Here is a 16,258-nt window from a genome sequence, read left to right as displayed (position 1 = left end):
CTTTTGAAAATGTACACCGCTCAAATATTCTGTTCCACTGGGGAAAACTCACAGAACGGATGCTTAAGATGCTCTGATTTCCGTTTCACTCGGTCTTTAATCAATTTGAGGGGTGATACTGATCCAATATATTGAATCGTTTTTAAAAGCTAGTACTCTGGGCTTTCTGCACGAAGGAATGAAAATAATGTATTTAAATATCAAAATAAAATCAAGTTAAATTCGAAACAAATTAAAACAAAACTAAATGTTGAAAATCTTTATTTCTAAAATATGCAAATACAAACAAGGACAAAAGTATGAAAATATAAACATCTTTTTCCCTTTTGCAAAACACTTGAGATGTTAAGGCATGCGGAGCCTGACTTTCCAAAGATACATTTTGTGCTACTCAAGTTTTTAAAAAGGTCCCATGAAATGAAAAATGGCTTGTCTGTCCCTGGGTGTGTTGCTCTGTAAAATTGTGTCAAAAAAAGTCATCATTGCATATATTTATATTAAAATCCCTTTCTCTACCTGTAGAGTGTCAAGTTTTTTTGTTTTTTTTTAATGGCTTATCCTGCTCTCGGGGCAAATATAAAACTTCATCCAGTACAATGTGATTTGTGATTTAGGGGCTGATCCAGCCAACCCCTCCCATCACCATCACGTTGGATTTAAACATGTTCCTCTTCCACCTGAAAAAGGTGAAGGACCCTCAATGACTGGTGCCAATTTTACACTCGAAAAAAAAATTACAATCTAAACACCACTTCATGGGACCTTTGCACACATTTGCTCAAACATTTTAAGCACATTATTACAGCAACACATTAGGAGGCTTTCACAGAGTTGTCAATGCAAACAATAAAAAATAAATAATACTGAAGATTAATACTGTTTCTCAGTCACACATTTATCAAACAGTTAACCACACTGTCAAATGCGAGTCAGCCGTTATTAACCTGAAATGAACGGTAACCTATGACGTTAATCATCTACGCGGAGCAGATTCTACAAAGATCACGCAGACTGAAGAGTTTTAACTCACTTCATGTATCTACCAGGAACAACAAAAACAGTGTAGGGGCCTCCACAAACTCTGTGATGTGGCCCAAAGTTATATCTGCTACATTCAGAGTCAGGGAATGTATCGACTATCCCACTGGTTGATACGCTGAGAGAAAGGTCATATTGGAAGAGTCAGCTGCAGCCCTTTGTGGTTCGTCTAACATGAATTAGCATTGTGGTTGCAAACGTGACAGGAAGGCACATGTTGGTATTCATTCAGAACAAGGCCTGCAGCAGATAGAAGCATTCACAAACATTCACAGACCCGCACAACTGCTTTCGACCAGAGTTTCTTTGGTAAGTAGACTGTTGTAGGCCTGTTGGTGTGAGAAGCTGATTTGGTATTAAACCCTTCAGTATCAAGTCTTATACCTCACAGCAGAGTCTTATGTTTACAGTTTACACCATTTTAAATAATGGTAAGTTAGTAACATTTACTTGTGAATTCAGTTAAAAGCACAGGTTAAAAAAAGGTTCAGTTGATTGTCAACCACTTCTTGGATAATTTCCCTCAAAAGGGAAATTCAGAATTCAATAAATTATACTGGTGGGACTTCTACACAAATGGTTATCCACTAGAGAGGAACAAACGTATAAGACTGTTTGGTTACTGACAGTATTCATGTCATCATCGATAAAAAACACACGCACAATGCTTAAGGATCAAGTATTAGAGGTAAGTTATTTTCTGTTAGCCCTTGGACTGAAATAGATGAACTCACCGGGGGGGAGGAGGGAGAGAGGGAGGGAGGGTGCTGAGCTACAGACAGGCTTAAAAATCAACGTTCAGTCAGTCGAGAGAAGGAGAAGCTAAACCATTTGGGCTTTCCTCTGTCCTCATTTTAAGAAAATTAAAATCGAGTCCTCCTTCTGACATTCAGTAACCAGCCATGAAAGACGAGCCCGTTTTAGACGCCTCACAGGTGAAGTGGGCGTATGCAAGTTTCCTACATCGCCTGGATCACAGGGTTACTGGGTAATGCAGTTTTCTCCCATGTCCTGCGCGTAGCGGTCCAGTATTACATTGCGTAGTTCCTCGACATCCCGACGGAGTTGTTGAGCTTCGACCAGCTTCTTCTGCAGCACCTCAGGACTCATCCAGTCCTCGCCGGGCTCTGCCACCGGTGGAGGCACTGGAAAAACAAAACATGACTCTTTTGATTAATGTTGTACAATTCCCACTTCACAACACTGACTAAAACAATTTATCACATTGGAAAAAAGTTTTAACATCAGCAGTGCTTACATGTGAGACCAAGCAGCAGGGAGATGTTGGGATCTTGTCCCTGAGCTCTCTGGGTCAGAATGCTGCACAGGGAGCGCAGGTCACTGAGGCAGGACGCGATCTCTAAGTGAAGCCTCTGAGTTAGACGAGTCCCGGCTGGCTGCAGGGCAGAGGAGGCCTGGTTAGTGCCCCTCTGCTCTGGATCACTCATTTGCTCCTGCAGGGTCAGATTCTGCTCCATCAGTTCCTGGTTCTGGGCAGACAGCTGAAACACAGAGATCAGAATCAAGATTATCCAGGGAGAAGTGTCAGGCAGTTTGTGAACAGCATCATGAAGGACTCACCGGCTCTCTGCATACCGTACTAAGACACAAGACGTTCTGTTTTTGAATTAGTCTATTGTCTCACCTCCTTCATGGCTGTGTGGAGCTCTAACACACTCTGCTCTTTGGCCAACACGTCTTCTCTGAGAGCCTGAGAGCTGCTCTCTTCCTGAGATATCTGCTCCTCCAAAGCCTGCAGACAGAGACCGTTTCAAGACGTCACAAATGTTAAGAGATTGATTATGGAGACTATAAACTGAACAGTAACAACCAATGTCATTTAGACTCATTGTGAAGTGATAAACACCTGGATCTGGGAGCCAAGCTGCTCCATCATTCTGTGTTGCTTCTCAATGACCTGCAAAGAGAAGAACTGAACTTTAATATTATGCAACAGTCAACTCATACTCCTTTATTTTTTAGTATCAAATTACGATAATTACTCTCTCCCATGCCTCTGTAGGACTGAGAGGTTGTGCCCTACGCTTTGTGGAAACGTGTGTTTCTTTACAGCACAGAAAGTATAGGAAATATTACAGACAAGACATTAACAGAGTAGCTACACTTAAAAAAACGAGGAAAAACCAGAATGACCAAATAACACTTAGAATCAATTATGATGGACAATTTTTTGCTACACTTTAACCAGAACATATAGAAACTAATTTTCTGAGAAATGAACAAAAACACTTCATCTAAGTTCATGCAAGTAGATCAAATAAAAGCAGTCCAAGGAGTATTCAAATAAAAAGCTGTCCCACCAGTATGTCAAGTATGAGGTGTACCCATACGAGCCAATAAAGAAAAACGGTGCTTGGTGTCTGTGCACTGCAATGATGAGGTGCAGTGACTGAGAACTGACCCTGACTGACTAAAATAAACAAAGTCAAAACAAAGATAAATGGATTTCCTGCACCTAAAATGTCTTACAGCAGCTTTACTGCTCGATTTGTCTGAGTCAGTGTGGCTGAGCTTTCAACCGGATGTTGTGCAACCTTGACAGAAAGGGGTGAAGATCGTAAAGCTTTTGGTAGCCCTGTGCTAAAATGATTTACTTCCCCTACATATTTACCATAGACCAATATTTACTGAAGAAAAATATCTGCCAGTGGTTAGTGTTGTTCCTCGTCACCTGACATACTGTGTGCGCTTCAGATGAGAAAAGTGGAACTTTTTTTTCATCTCAGGACGCAGTCGTCGCGCCCTGAAAAATAGTCGCTTGAGGGCGGAAAAAAAGCGCAACATGTGAATGGCCTCTAGTAACAGACCTTTTTGAGTCTCTGCTGCTCCTCTCTGAAAACATTGTTCTCTCCTCTGAGCTTCTCCATATCCAGGGAAGGCAGTCTGGCTCCATCCTCAAGGCCCTGCTGTACCCGCTGCTGCATACTGAAGAAGAGAAAAATAAAAACAGAGAGTTATTAGCGTTTGATTTAACATGCCCACTGAGAGGATGGTGCGTTGTTGTCGGACTGTGTGTGTGTGTGTGTGTGTGTGTGTGTGTGTGTGTGTGTGTGTGTGTGTGTGTGTGTGTGTGTGTGTGTGTGTGTACATACTCAGTGATGGTGGTCAGCAGGTCCCTCTCCCTGCGTTTCTGATCTTCCATCTGTGTGTCTTTTTCTCGTAGTTGTGAGCGCGTCGTCTCTAGACAGACCTCCAGTTCTCGTACCCTCTCTTGTAGCTGAGCTGCCTGCTGTTCAGCCTCTACAAGCTGACAAAAAAAACCCCCACATACATATGTCAAGGTTTAATGATTTACACACCTCAAACCCAGTAAGAATGGATGAAACTCAAGCAGGAATGTACTGACCTGCTTGTTCTGACTCTGGTAATCCTCCAAGGTGGGCAGGTCGGCTAGATAACGCTCAAGAGTCTCAATACGCTGCTGGTTCTCCCTCTTCAGCTCTGTCTCTTTTTGACACTTCTTCTTCAGGTTGTTGATGTGCTTGTCTCGACTGCGGATCTGCACAAAGAGGCAAAAGTGGTAAGATATGTACAAAAAAAGAGCAAGTAATAGGTGTTATATCAATTCATAACTGAAGGGGAGAACATGTGACAAACTGTTACTACAAACAGTCCTGTTGGCTTCAGGGAGGCCACATGAGCTCAAAAAAATAAGAATGTGACGTTGTTCAACAGTTATACACAACATCTATTCATCTATTTATGTACGGAGCTTATGAGAGATTTTATCAGTAGCATCTCCGATCATGTGGAGAGTGACGCTTCCTGTTAATAGTTTTGTTATGTTGTCCTATAATATCAGCTGTTTGGTACTTTTGTGGCAGGATATTCATCCGAATTTGAACAGCTTCTCTTCATTACTAACATCAACAAACTACAGAGATTTATATGCAGTTCTCAACCAAAGCATGCCCTTTAAAAATAGAGAGGCACAGATATTGTCATTTAAACTCCTCAGTGACCTTTATTTACTTCATGTTACTTTGTGTTTCGCTTGCTTGCAACACTGTATGTGAGAAAGATGTGTCAGGCAAAAACTAACCCTCTCTTCCTGTTTCTTCATCTCCTCTGCGTGTCTCTCACAGGTCTCCTTCAGGCTGTCAGTTAGTCGGCGTGTCTCGGCCTCGACCGCCCCCAGTCTGCGCTCTGCCTCCACTTTCTCCAGGGCGACACAGTCGGTGCGCTCAGTAAACTGTGCTCTCAGGAAGACATTCTCCCTCTGGGCCTCCTGTAAAGTGCAATAGTTAGGTTTTTAAGGTTCTTGAGGGTGAATAGTTTGTAATGATGATGGCAGTATGACACAAGGGTTCTTAATTCGTTTGTGGGAGCCGTTGCATGTCGTCACTAACCTGTAGCCTCAGCATACACATATCCCCATAAGAAGCTCCTCGACCCAGGAGGGCTCCATGGACTTGCAGCTCACTTTCTCTCAGACGCTGCTCCAACTGGGTCATATGCTGCTTTTGTCTGCATCACCACCAGGTCCAAACCATTGTCAACACAAGAAAAAAAAAAAAAAAAAAAAAAAAAGTCAGCAACAATGCGGATAAACATTGTGTAAAAGCACTGTAAACCCCCTGACTTTAGGTGACAAACAAATACTTAAATACTAAATTTCTCTCCCACTATATCAAATACTTTAAACAGACTCAATTGTGCAATATCACAGTATCAAACCAAAATGAAGTGTATCACAAATTTCATTATTATCAAATACTCCCAGAATGTCCCCACATGAGCAGTAAAATAATAAATAAATAAAAAACATGCCTCTCAATGATTAGCTCCTTTTCCTTTAGCAGACTCTCACTGGCTTTGACCAGAGCGTCCCATTTGCCCGAATCGGAGTGAACGGGCGTCGAGTAGAGAGATGGGTACTGGCTCACTCCAGCACTCATAAGCTGTAAACAAAAAGACAAACAGCATGCGACTGTTAGAGCTGCATCGTATGGCGAAAACGTGTAGCGGTGATGAAACGCAACGATTTACAAATGTACTGTGTGTACTGTTCTTATCTCAGCACAATATAGATAGTATATAGTGCACGTAATACAAGTGTTGACACACAAATCTAGAAATAGTCACAAAACATAATGCAAACAGCTCCGGGGTTAACACCAGCCTTGCTTAGTCTGATAACTGATATTATATCTGTGGTATAAGAATATCATTATTTTATACCACAGCAGTCATGACAACAGAGACAGAGTAACAGATACGTTGTCAATAACAACATGGTCAATTTAAAACGGCTATCACAAAAAAAGAGAAATAAAACTTGATTAGTATCAAGTAGTGCCAATTCTATTCTTAAGAATAGACTACTTAAAGTCTTTGTTCCAAAACATACTGAAACCTCCACTCTGTCGGAATGATCTTCATAACTTGGAAAAGTTCCACAATTTCTTCATTCAGATAAAAACCTCTATGGCGCTAATCAGATTGTGCGTTTGAATATTCTGCCCAGTCTCAGTATTTCATATATGTAAAAAGTTTTTTAAAATTGCGTTAAAGTGATAAGAGTTATTGTGTCAGCACACAGAACGAGGAAGTGTGGCAATCAGTGAGCATATGCCAAGGCGGGGCAAAGAGTTCAAAACACTGCTGAAATAGTTAAGAGCTGTTGTGCAAAAATGTTTTTTACAATTTCAAGAACATTTTACAAACTGCAAAGGGAAGCTGTGACAAGCTGTCTAGTGTTGATTAAGCGAAGAATTTCCTGAATTAAACATGTAATAAAATAAACCTGACAACACACCCAGAGAATCCTTTGTTATTGTGAATTTGCTTATTGACTGGACAAATCCTGCCATGAAATAGGACAAGCTGTCTGCTCCATAAATAATAGCTTCGAGCATTATTTAATGGAACTTTATCTACGGCCCGATTTTAATGTCCACAAACAATCGTCTGTCCCACATGTCTACTCCAATGGCATTTACATTAGTAAGGTGTTTTTCTCAGGGAATAACAAGTTGGTTTTGCCACCCAGAAGCAGTATTGTGAGAAGAAGTGACACTAATTTACACTCTATACTATGATCCAAAAATAGCAGTGACAGTTATGAAACAAATAAAAAAGAAAACCTTTTACAACCCCAGATTTGTGTTTCTTTAGCCCTAGTGCAGTATACACCGTTTTCTTTCTAGGATAAATGCTTACCTGCATTTGTTCCACTTGCATGCGTAAACTCTCCAGTTGCTGCTTTTGTTGCTGTTGTTGCTGTTGTTGCTGCCAGCTCGACAGTTCTCCACATCTGTCCTGCCGCAATGGCTCATAACCCTTGGAGCCTGCGTGCTCCCTCAGCAGAGCCTGTGTCTGCAGGCTGAGAGGGTTTGCATAAACTCCAGTGGATCCGGCCACACCAGGCTGACTGCTTCTCTGATTAGAGGTTTCTGCTGTGCCGGGAACCCCAGTCCTGGCTTCAGGCAGAACCTTATAGCTGTGCTCCATGCCTCCTCTGTAGGCCTCAGACACACAGTCTGGGGCGTCTCTAATCCCGGTCGCCTGTAATCGGAGTCTGACATCAGGGCATAACCCCCCCAACAGGGCTGACTGATTTAGCGTGGGCTCCACAGCAGGAGTGTCAAACCTCTGGCACTCATCCATCCGCGTTTGATCTGAGGGGAATAGCGAGTGGTCCAGCCCATTGACGAGGCTGCGGTAACGGCTCAGACAGTCTGGCCTTGGCCCCGCAAGCTCAGCTCCCACAGCGGCCTGAGCATCCAGGTTGGGCGAAGAGGCTGATTTGGAAAGCGAGGAAGACTTGGAAGTGGAGCCACTCTGGGTTCTGGAGCTAGAGGAAGACCTGTGACCCTCAGAGGACAGGGAGTCCTCCTGGACCATAGACTGAGGCTTAGAGGCCGGGGCTCCGGCCGTGGATGGCATGACATGTGCAGTGGGTATGGGGATCTGACTGCGGATGGGCTGGAAAGGGGGGCTGCTGCTGGAACTGCAGAAATCTTTAAAGAAGAAAGAGTCATAGGAAATTACGTTAAGAGCTAATCTCCCACTTTCTGATATACAGATAGACCTTGTTAAATCAGTATCTAGAACACTACTGCGGGCTATTTTCTCTATTTTCAGTCAGTGATGTAAAGTAGATGCAGCAGGGTTTATGGGTGGCCTACTTTGATGATGAGGTGTCACCACTGAAAGAATTAGCTGGCTCTAACTGAGTCAACCCAGGGAATAGGCTTATAATAGACTTAAACTAATGCGCAGAATAAAAGCTCTGTATTACATGATTACCTAAAACATATGTTGCTGTATAGCATTGAAAAGCTTGTCTTAGTTACCATGCCTGAGTGTACATGTAAAACAATCATAATCCACTGTCTAATATTACAATAGAACTGTTTACGTAGCATAAACTGCAGTAATTATTCCCTCAACAACAGACAAAGAGAAGCACCCTTGGACTTCAGAGTATGCACCCAATCCCCTTCATTAAGCATGCACACAAATGTTTACCGTCTTCATTCGAAAAACCTTAAGAGATCAGCTTCAGGAACACAGCTTACATCACCACAACCAACCTACACACATCTCCACAAGGCCCGACACAATTCAAGGTTACATAACTCTGAATTTAAACAGCATTACAAACCTGAGAGACCTGTTGAAGTCTGGAAACCTTGCATTCACTCGGACGCAACAAACATGTTATTAGCTTTGGCATGTTTTCTACCGCTGAACTGAGGTGAGCTCAGCTGAAGAACGCTTTAAATCAAAAACAAAGTCCGTCCTGTGCATTTCCGGAAAGTTCCAAATCGACCTTTAAAAGCCAAGACTGACAGCGGAGCAGCACCCAAAACTGTATTGTCCTAGAACAGCCAAACCAGCCTGTAACAAGCTCTGAGCAAACACACAAACAGGCATACACCGGAAAGGTTAGGGGTATTTATAGCCCACCTCTCATGTTACAGAGTGATCTGTGGGTGCCGCTTATTTAAGCACCTTGCCTCCTCCCACTGTAACCTCACACACACACACGTGTACATCCAAAGTCAACATCTTCATGGGATATGTTTTTCCTGCCAAAACCACAACTTCCATAAACTAGAAACTTTTTGGAATCACGGAAGAAAATATAAGTAAAGTAGGAAAGAATATTGTGGAAGCAACAGTTTTCACGAAAGGTAAAACTTCATATATTTTTTTTTTTTAAAGCCTCCAGGCTCCACTGATTCATCACGACTGGCTAAGACAAGTCTAAACTATTCAGTAAGAAGAACATTTGCAAGATGTTTGCTGAACAGAAGTTCTTGCCATTATGACATTAACCTGCGGCTGTAAAAAAGACTGTTTTAAAGACTCTGCAACTAAGATTAAAAAACAAAGATCCTTCTTATTTATACAAAAACAACACCTGGCATTCTAAAGCTGTTTAATTTACCCCCCAAATGTGCTATATTCAGTATCTACAACCGGTAATTTTTGTGGTTAAATCTGGGGCTAATTGTCATGTTGCTAGGCACAACTGTCGGATCAAGTGTCAGGACAAAGCTGTAAAAGCACCAGCATGCCAGAACGGTTGTAAAAAAACAAGGGAGGTAAAAAAAAAAAGCTCAAATGAAGAACACGTATAAATAAAATGTATCTAAAGAACACACAACATAAACATATGCAGGGTTGAAAAAAAAATCATGCAAACATAACAATTGATGGATATTAACAATTTAATAAGGATCCGGCCAACAATTTGCTTGAATAATGCTTCAACCATGCTCGGCTCCAGACCTTTAAAACAGCATACCCTCCTAAGAATGCTGTTTTACAACTAAGCCCCACTAACAGTGATCTCAGGACTTGTAAGATAACACTGGACACTTCCAGATTAAGCATATTCAGTTATTTGGAAAGATGTATAAGATATGCATCTACCAGCATTAATGTTGTTCTCTAGACCTTCCCTTTAGAGGTTAAGGCTACATACACACTAATACGTTTCTGTTTTGAAATGTGGTTTTAAAAAAAAACAACCTACGTCCACATTGCCGTTACAGCATGGTTTACAAAAGGATTTCCGTCGACACTAGCCCTCTACCCCTATCACATAACGTTTTACGTACACTGGGCATGCAGGTGCCAATGTAAACAGGAAGTAGATTTGTTGCTTAGTTACAGAAAAAAAAGGTTGTGCTTGATACTTAAGATCTTTCTATAAAATCTGCCTATTTAAATTCACACAGACAAATATCGTGGAAAAAAGTTTCATTTTTCAAACTTAGTTACAAGTGAGAGAAGACTACAACAAAACCGAGAGGAACGAGTGAGAGAAATGGGTTCACCATATTTATTGAACCATAATCTCATAAACTTGGATATGGAAGTGTTCACTTTAAAGTCATTTTGATATGTGTGTGTGTGAGACAGAGATAGAGCAAGACCTGAATTACTGTAACTAAGTTTAAAAAAAACAAAAACATTTTTCCCACTAAGTTTGTCCGTTTGAATATATAGAGGAAGTATCAAAGCCTGACCTTTTATTATTTAAGATTACTATAATACTCGTCGTATTTTCTGTAACCAAGCAACCAATCTACTTCCTGTTTACTCCGCATGCGGAGTGTACGTGAATAGTAATGCGATATTCGTTTTCAGGCGTGCTAGTTTGGGCGAAAAACATTTCAAAACCCGGGTTTTAAATGGAAACGTATAAGTTTGGATGTAGGCAAAGTGATTTTGGATCTGGTGACTGAAGGTGTGCAGAGATCATTTCATTAACCACACTGACCAGGGAAGCACAAAACACAAATAATTCATGAAGTAGTGTTCATAAAATAGACTCATTACAAAAGTGAAGTAATGGACCCATATATATACACAAACCTTTGCTGTTATACAAGTGTTCAGAGTGATTATGAGTACTACTGACACTAGAGCTTTTTACCATATCATATAAAGATCCACCACAATGTTTAATAATTGTCCAAAGTCAGTATTTGTTAAATGTTCCATTGCATCCTTAGGACTACCTCAGGAAAACCAACACACATAGATGTAACTTGATATAAAAGAAACCGTTGACCTGTTAGCAGTTGTTGTGAATAGTTTCCAACACACAGAATACACACCAGCTTTGTGAAGTTCAAACCCTACAGTGCTGATATGCTTCTGATGTTTTTTCAGTCTATTCTTTTTTTGTGATTCCTGTTGCACAAGGGACCATCCACCCCAGCTGGCCAGCTATTACATGGAGCATCTCTGATACTGTGTGTTATTTTTTCCACCCATTGTTCATATGTATTACGGTACATAAACAGGTACACCCCATATCTAGTGAGATTTAAAATATTCTCCAGAGGGACATTCCCATTTAAAATCAATATTAAAAAAAAAACCTTGTTGGCTGGACATGAAATTTCACACCACAGGCAAGTTCCAGTTTCCATTTAGCTGTCCAGTCCTGTCATCCTAACACCCCACCCTCTCAGTTAACTATAACACCAGAGTATTGCAGCAGAGCCATGGGGCAATTTTGGCTGGAACTTTAATCTACCTCTGCAAATCTCCCGAGCACCCACAGTAGATCATCAACATTTTTCTTACTCTTTAAATAGCACAAGAAACACCAACACAAGCTTGAAGACAATCTTTTCAGCCTCAGCACAAATAAGGGGTTGTGGTTGAGTCTGCAGGCCATGCAAGGTTTCTCACTACAAATCAAAGGACTGTTGTCAATTTTCAAGCCAACATCAATTTGAAGGTATAGCAGTTTAATGATTAACAACCATGTTGCAGCACAGCTATCCTGGAAAAAGTGTGCCTAAATGCAGCTGACCAGAACCACCCACCTCTGGTTGTTTAGAGTACAAACTGGGCCTCCACTGAAACGGTCTCCAAAGCAACGTTACACAATACATGTTAGTGTTCACCTTCTGTGCTGTCAGATGCCGAGGTGCCAAGACCAGTGTCCCCGCTGTCCGCTGTTCCAGGCCGGCGGCCAAAGCGGCTTTGAAACTTCTCTGACACAGCTGGCGTCTGCCACTCCATGTCAGCAAACCGAGCTAATGTTTATATGTGAAACAAGACAAAAGGCGACAGAGGAGTAAATAAACACACGCTGAACTGACATACAGTACACATATTGACTGCAATGAGTGTCGACTTACCAGCTGGTTTTGAGTCAATATATCTGTGTGAGGTTGTCATTCCATACAAGACGATCTCACCTGATGGAGATGAGGAAACGGATACATTATAATACAGTTCAGACACATTGACAAGAAGGTTGTTTAGGTTTAACAATACATCCTCAATTTGACAAACCTAACAACCTATTCTTAAGATTAAGTCAACTGAGGGGCGGCTGTGGCGTAGTGGAGAGCAAGGTAGTTCTCCAATCAGAGGGTTGGTGGTTCGATACCCGGCTTCAGCAGTCGATGTGTCCTTGGGCAAGACACTTAACCCCAAGTTGCTCCCGAAGGCTTGCCATCGGTGTGGACTGGATGATGAATGTTAGTTAGAGTCTGATGGTGGCACCTTGATGGTAGCCTGTCATCAGTGTGTGAATGGGTGAATGATATGTAATATACTACTGACTGTAAGTCGCTTTGGATAAAAGCGTCTGCTAAATGACTGTAATGTAATGTAATGTAACATTGACAAGAAGGTTGTTTAGGTTTAACAATACATCCTCAATTTGACAAACCTAACAACCTATTCTTAAGATTAAGTCAACTGAGAAAGCAGAGACAGATAACTGGGACTCTGTGATGAACAAGGGACTGTTGAGAGGTCCTTTGAGCAAAAGCTTCTTTCTTTCATAGAGGATAATATGAAGTGGACACAACAGCTGTTCGCCATTGACTGATCTGCTCACCTATCAGACCCATCTGCCCCCTCAACGACCTGGAGAGAGGGTCCTGTGGGTAGCAACACAAATAACAACACCAGCACATGTCGTGTCGTTACATAACGTGTTACACAAACATGTACATCTCTGAGGGGCCACAGGAGTAAATATAGGCTCACAGCTGATGCATACAAGCTGCTTGAGAGGCCTGGTTGTTAGAAACTAATCCTCTTAAGTAGTTCATTTAAAAAGGATGTGACACACACATGGGGGGGGTCTATCAGCTAAACGTGACTAATTGCCAAATCTGATTTATTCAGGGGTTATGATGCTAGCTGAAACCACAGCCACCTGTGTTTAGGATGCTCTAAAGCACCCCCTCCTCCATAGCTGTACATGTGTGCACTCTTTGTAGCTCATCCGCCACTAAAACCCGTTTCCGTGTGTGGAGCTAGCTTGCGGCTAACACAGCGCTACACCTCTCTGACGGCGCTGAAGCTAAGCTAAGCTAAGCTAAGCTAAGCTAGCTGTGAGTAGCGGAGCTCAACTTTACCTTCTCGTTTCGCATGAACACAGATGGTTGAGATAAATCAGTGTTGGAGGCTGGAGATGGACCAATCTGTAGCATCCGCTGCTGCTGTTCCGCTAGCTGAGCTGCGCTGATTACGACCCGTCACTCAAACACACACACACACACACACACACACACAGAGAGAGAGAGGGGACGCTTGTTTAACGCCGCGGTACCGCCCGTTGAGCGGTGACGCGTTCTGTTGCCTGAGAAACCGATCCCGGATTTCCTGCCCGCAGAGGTTTATGACTCCGCAGAGGTCACATGTGCAGACTTGAATAACTAGATAAGATAAGATAAAATAAGATAATATAAGATAAAATGAGATAAGATAAAATGAGATAAGATAAGATAAGATAAGATAATATGAGATAAGATAAGATACAATGAGATAAGATAAGATGAGATAAGATAAGATAAGATAAGATAAGATAAGATAATATAAAATAAGATAATATAAGATAAGATAAAATGAGATAAGATAAGATAAGATAAGATGAGATAAGATAGGATGAGATAAGATGAGATGAGATAAGATAAAATGAGATAAGATAGGATAAAATAATATAAGATGAGATAAGATAAAATGAGATAGGATAAAATAATATAAAATGAGATAAGATGAGATAAGATAAAATAGGATAAGATGAGATGAGATGAGATAAGATAAGATAAGATACAATGAGATAAGATAAGATAAGATAAGATAAGATAAGATAAGATAAAATGAGATAAGATAATATAAGATAAGATGAGATAAGATAAGATAGGATGAGATGAGATAAGATGAGATGAGATGAGATAAGATAAAATGAGATAGGATAAAATAAAATAATATAAGATGAGATAAGATAAGATAGGATAAGATAAAATGAGATAAGATAAGACAAGATAAGATGAGATGAGATAAGATAAGATAAGATAAGATAAGATAAGATAGGATAAGATAATATAAGATAAGAGATAAGACAAGATGAGATAAGATAAGATAAGATAAAATGAGATAAGATAAGATGAGTTGAGATGAGATGAGATAAGATGAGATGAGATAAGATAAGATAAGATAAGATAAGATGAGATGAGATAAGATGAGATGAGATAAAATAAAATAATCCTTTATTAGTCCCGCAGCGGGGAAATCTACAGGATTACAGCAGTATAGGTTATAGTGCAAACAAGAGACATAGTAAAAGAAAAACAAGATAAGTATTATAAATAAGCATAAAAACAGTAAAGAATCCACAATAACTGAAATATTATATATACAGACAGAAAACTATTATAACTACAATTGCACAGTGTATTTGTATTGCACAGGTATACATGGTTAAATGCAAAATATGTCTTTTTTTTTATTGCGCAAGCGCCAACTGCTTGATATAGCCATATAAGAGCATAGCCAACATTAAACACACCAGGGGTTACACGTTTCCTATTTTTTTATTAGCACTGTAAACGTGGTAAAAACATGTTCAAGTTCACGACAAACAGTTTTGGATGACAACGAATTTCCCACAAATCCTGACATCCGTTTGCTGTGGGAGGTTGGGACATTGGTGGAAACATTTGAAACACTTAATGCTTTTTTAATTTACAGTTGAAGAAAATACAACTACTTGAAGCATCTGTTTTATTCTGTCTTTTCTTGGTACCATAGTATATTATGCACAGCAATTGATTAAGAATAATGCAATGCCATATGCTTGATGTATAATTAAAACCACTTTGTTGTAATGCCTCATGATTAGTGTGAGAACAGCCTTTCTTTTTTTTTTTACAGGACTTTCTGTACTTCTAAATCTCTGAGTACCACATATTTTCCAACGCAGGACAATTAAGTGTAAAAAAGCCCATTACGGGAAGCAGTCCAAGATGAATGCCTCAGTTATGCTGAAAGGCACGCCTAGGAACATGTGTTTGGGCCTGGGCCTTTATTGAAAATAACAGAGTTGAAGAGAGCTGTCGTAGGCTGTAATGAAGAAATAGGAGTCATGTTAGAGATTTCCCTTTTGTGTTCAGTATTCACCTTGATGTTCAATCCCCCAAGCTCTTGCTAAAATGTAAATCTATTGATCATCCATTAAGTCCGGTGCTTGTTAAGCAGCACATTTGTTTGTGACATAACACTAGTCTTTGCTTTTCAGTTGCCAAATAAGAAAAACACAAGTAGGGAATAATATACAGTACCAGTCAAAAGTTTGGACACACCTTCTCATTCAATGGTTTTTCTTTATTTTATTTTTTTTCTACATTGTAGATTAATGTTAAAGACATCCAAACTATGAAGGAACACATATGGAATTATGTGGTAAACAAACAAATGCTCAACAAACCAGAATATGTTTTATATTTTAGATTCTTCAAAGTAGTTGAATGAGAAGGTGTGTCCAAACTTTTGACTGGTACTGTACATTATTTATACTATACTGTATGTGTTATTTTCCTACATTTAACAGCAAAATGAACAAAGACAAGCAGGGTTGCATGTTAGAATATAAAGGCTACCGGTGGAAGATACAGTAACTCCATGCTCAGAAATAAGGATCAGATTTCTGGTTATATCTTTATCTTTCATGACAGTATCTCTGATATCAAACCATATATCCCAAATGATAAAAAAAAATATAGATATAATCTCTGAGGGTCTTAGCCTACTGTATGTGTGCGTTGTATTTTTTTCATATTTTCACCATGAAATTGTTGCAGTTCAGTCAAAGAAGGTGTGTCCAAACTTTTGCCTGGTACTGTATAAAATAGTATATTATAATCACTCAAAATGAGATCCAGGTGCATAAAAGCCTTTTAAGATAAGATAAGATAAGATAAGA

The 16,258-nt window shown here is 40.2% G+C and overlaps 1 protein-coding gene across 1 annotated transcript; it reads right to left on the bottom strand.

Annotated features, from left to right (window-relative positions):
• Positions 1–255: 255 nt before the first annotated feature.
• On the bottom strand, positions 256–13,633 carry cep85 (centrosomal protein 85). The gene is made up of 14 exons (XM_054621159.1): positions 13,413–13,633; positions 12,177–12,236; positions 11,940–12,071; positions 7,222–8,021; positions 5,830–5,960; positions 5,409–5,526; positions 5,102–5,287; positions 4,406–4,558; positions 4,152–4,306; positions 3,867–3,984; positions 2,906–2,956; positions 2,684–2,791; positions 2,297–2,540; positions 256–2,183 (listed from the first exon to the last, which is right to left on the bottom strand). The coding sequence occupies exons 2-14, from the start codon at positions 12,214–12,216 to the stop codon at positions 2,020–2,022; spliced, it is 2,400 nt and encodes a 799-aa protein (XP_054477134.1). The 5' UTR covers positions 12,217–12,236; positions 13,413–13,633; the 3' UTR covers positions 256–2,019.
• Positions 13,634–16,258: the final 2,625 nt, after the last annotated feature.

Source organism: Anoplopoma fimbria, chromosome 20 (genome assembly GCF_027596085.1).
Source record: "Anoplopoma fimbria isolate UVic2021 breed Golden Eagle Sablefish chromosome 20, Afim_UVic_2022, whole genome shotgun sequence".
NCBI classification, from domain to species: Eukaryota; Metazoa; Chordata; class Actinopteri; order Perciformes; family Anoplopomatidae; genus Anoplopoma; species Anoplopoma fimbria.
The sequence above is the reverse complement of the archived record's forward strand: the minus strand, read 5'-3'. Positions and strand labels throughout refer to the sequence as shown.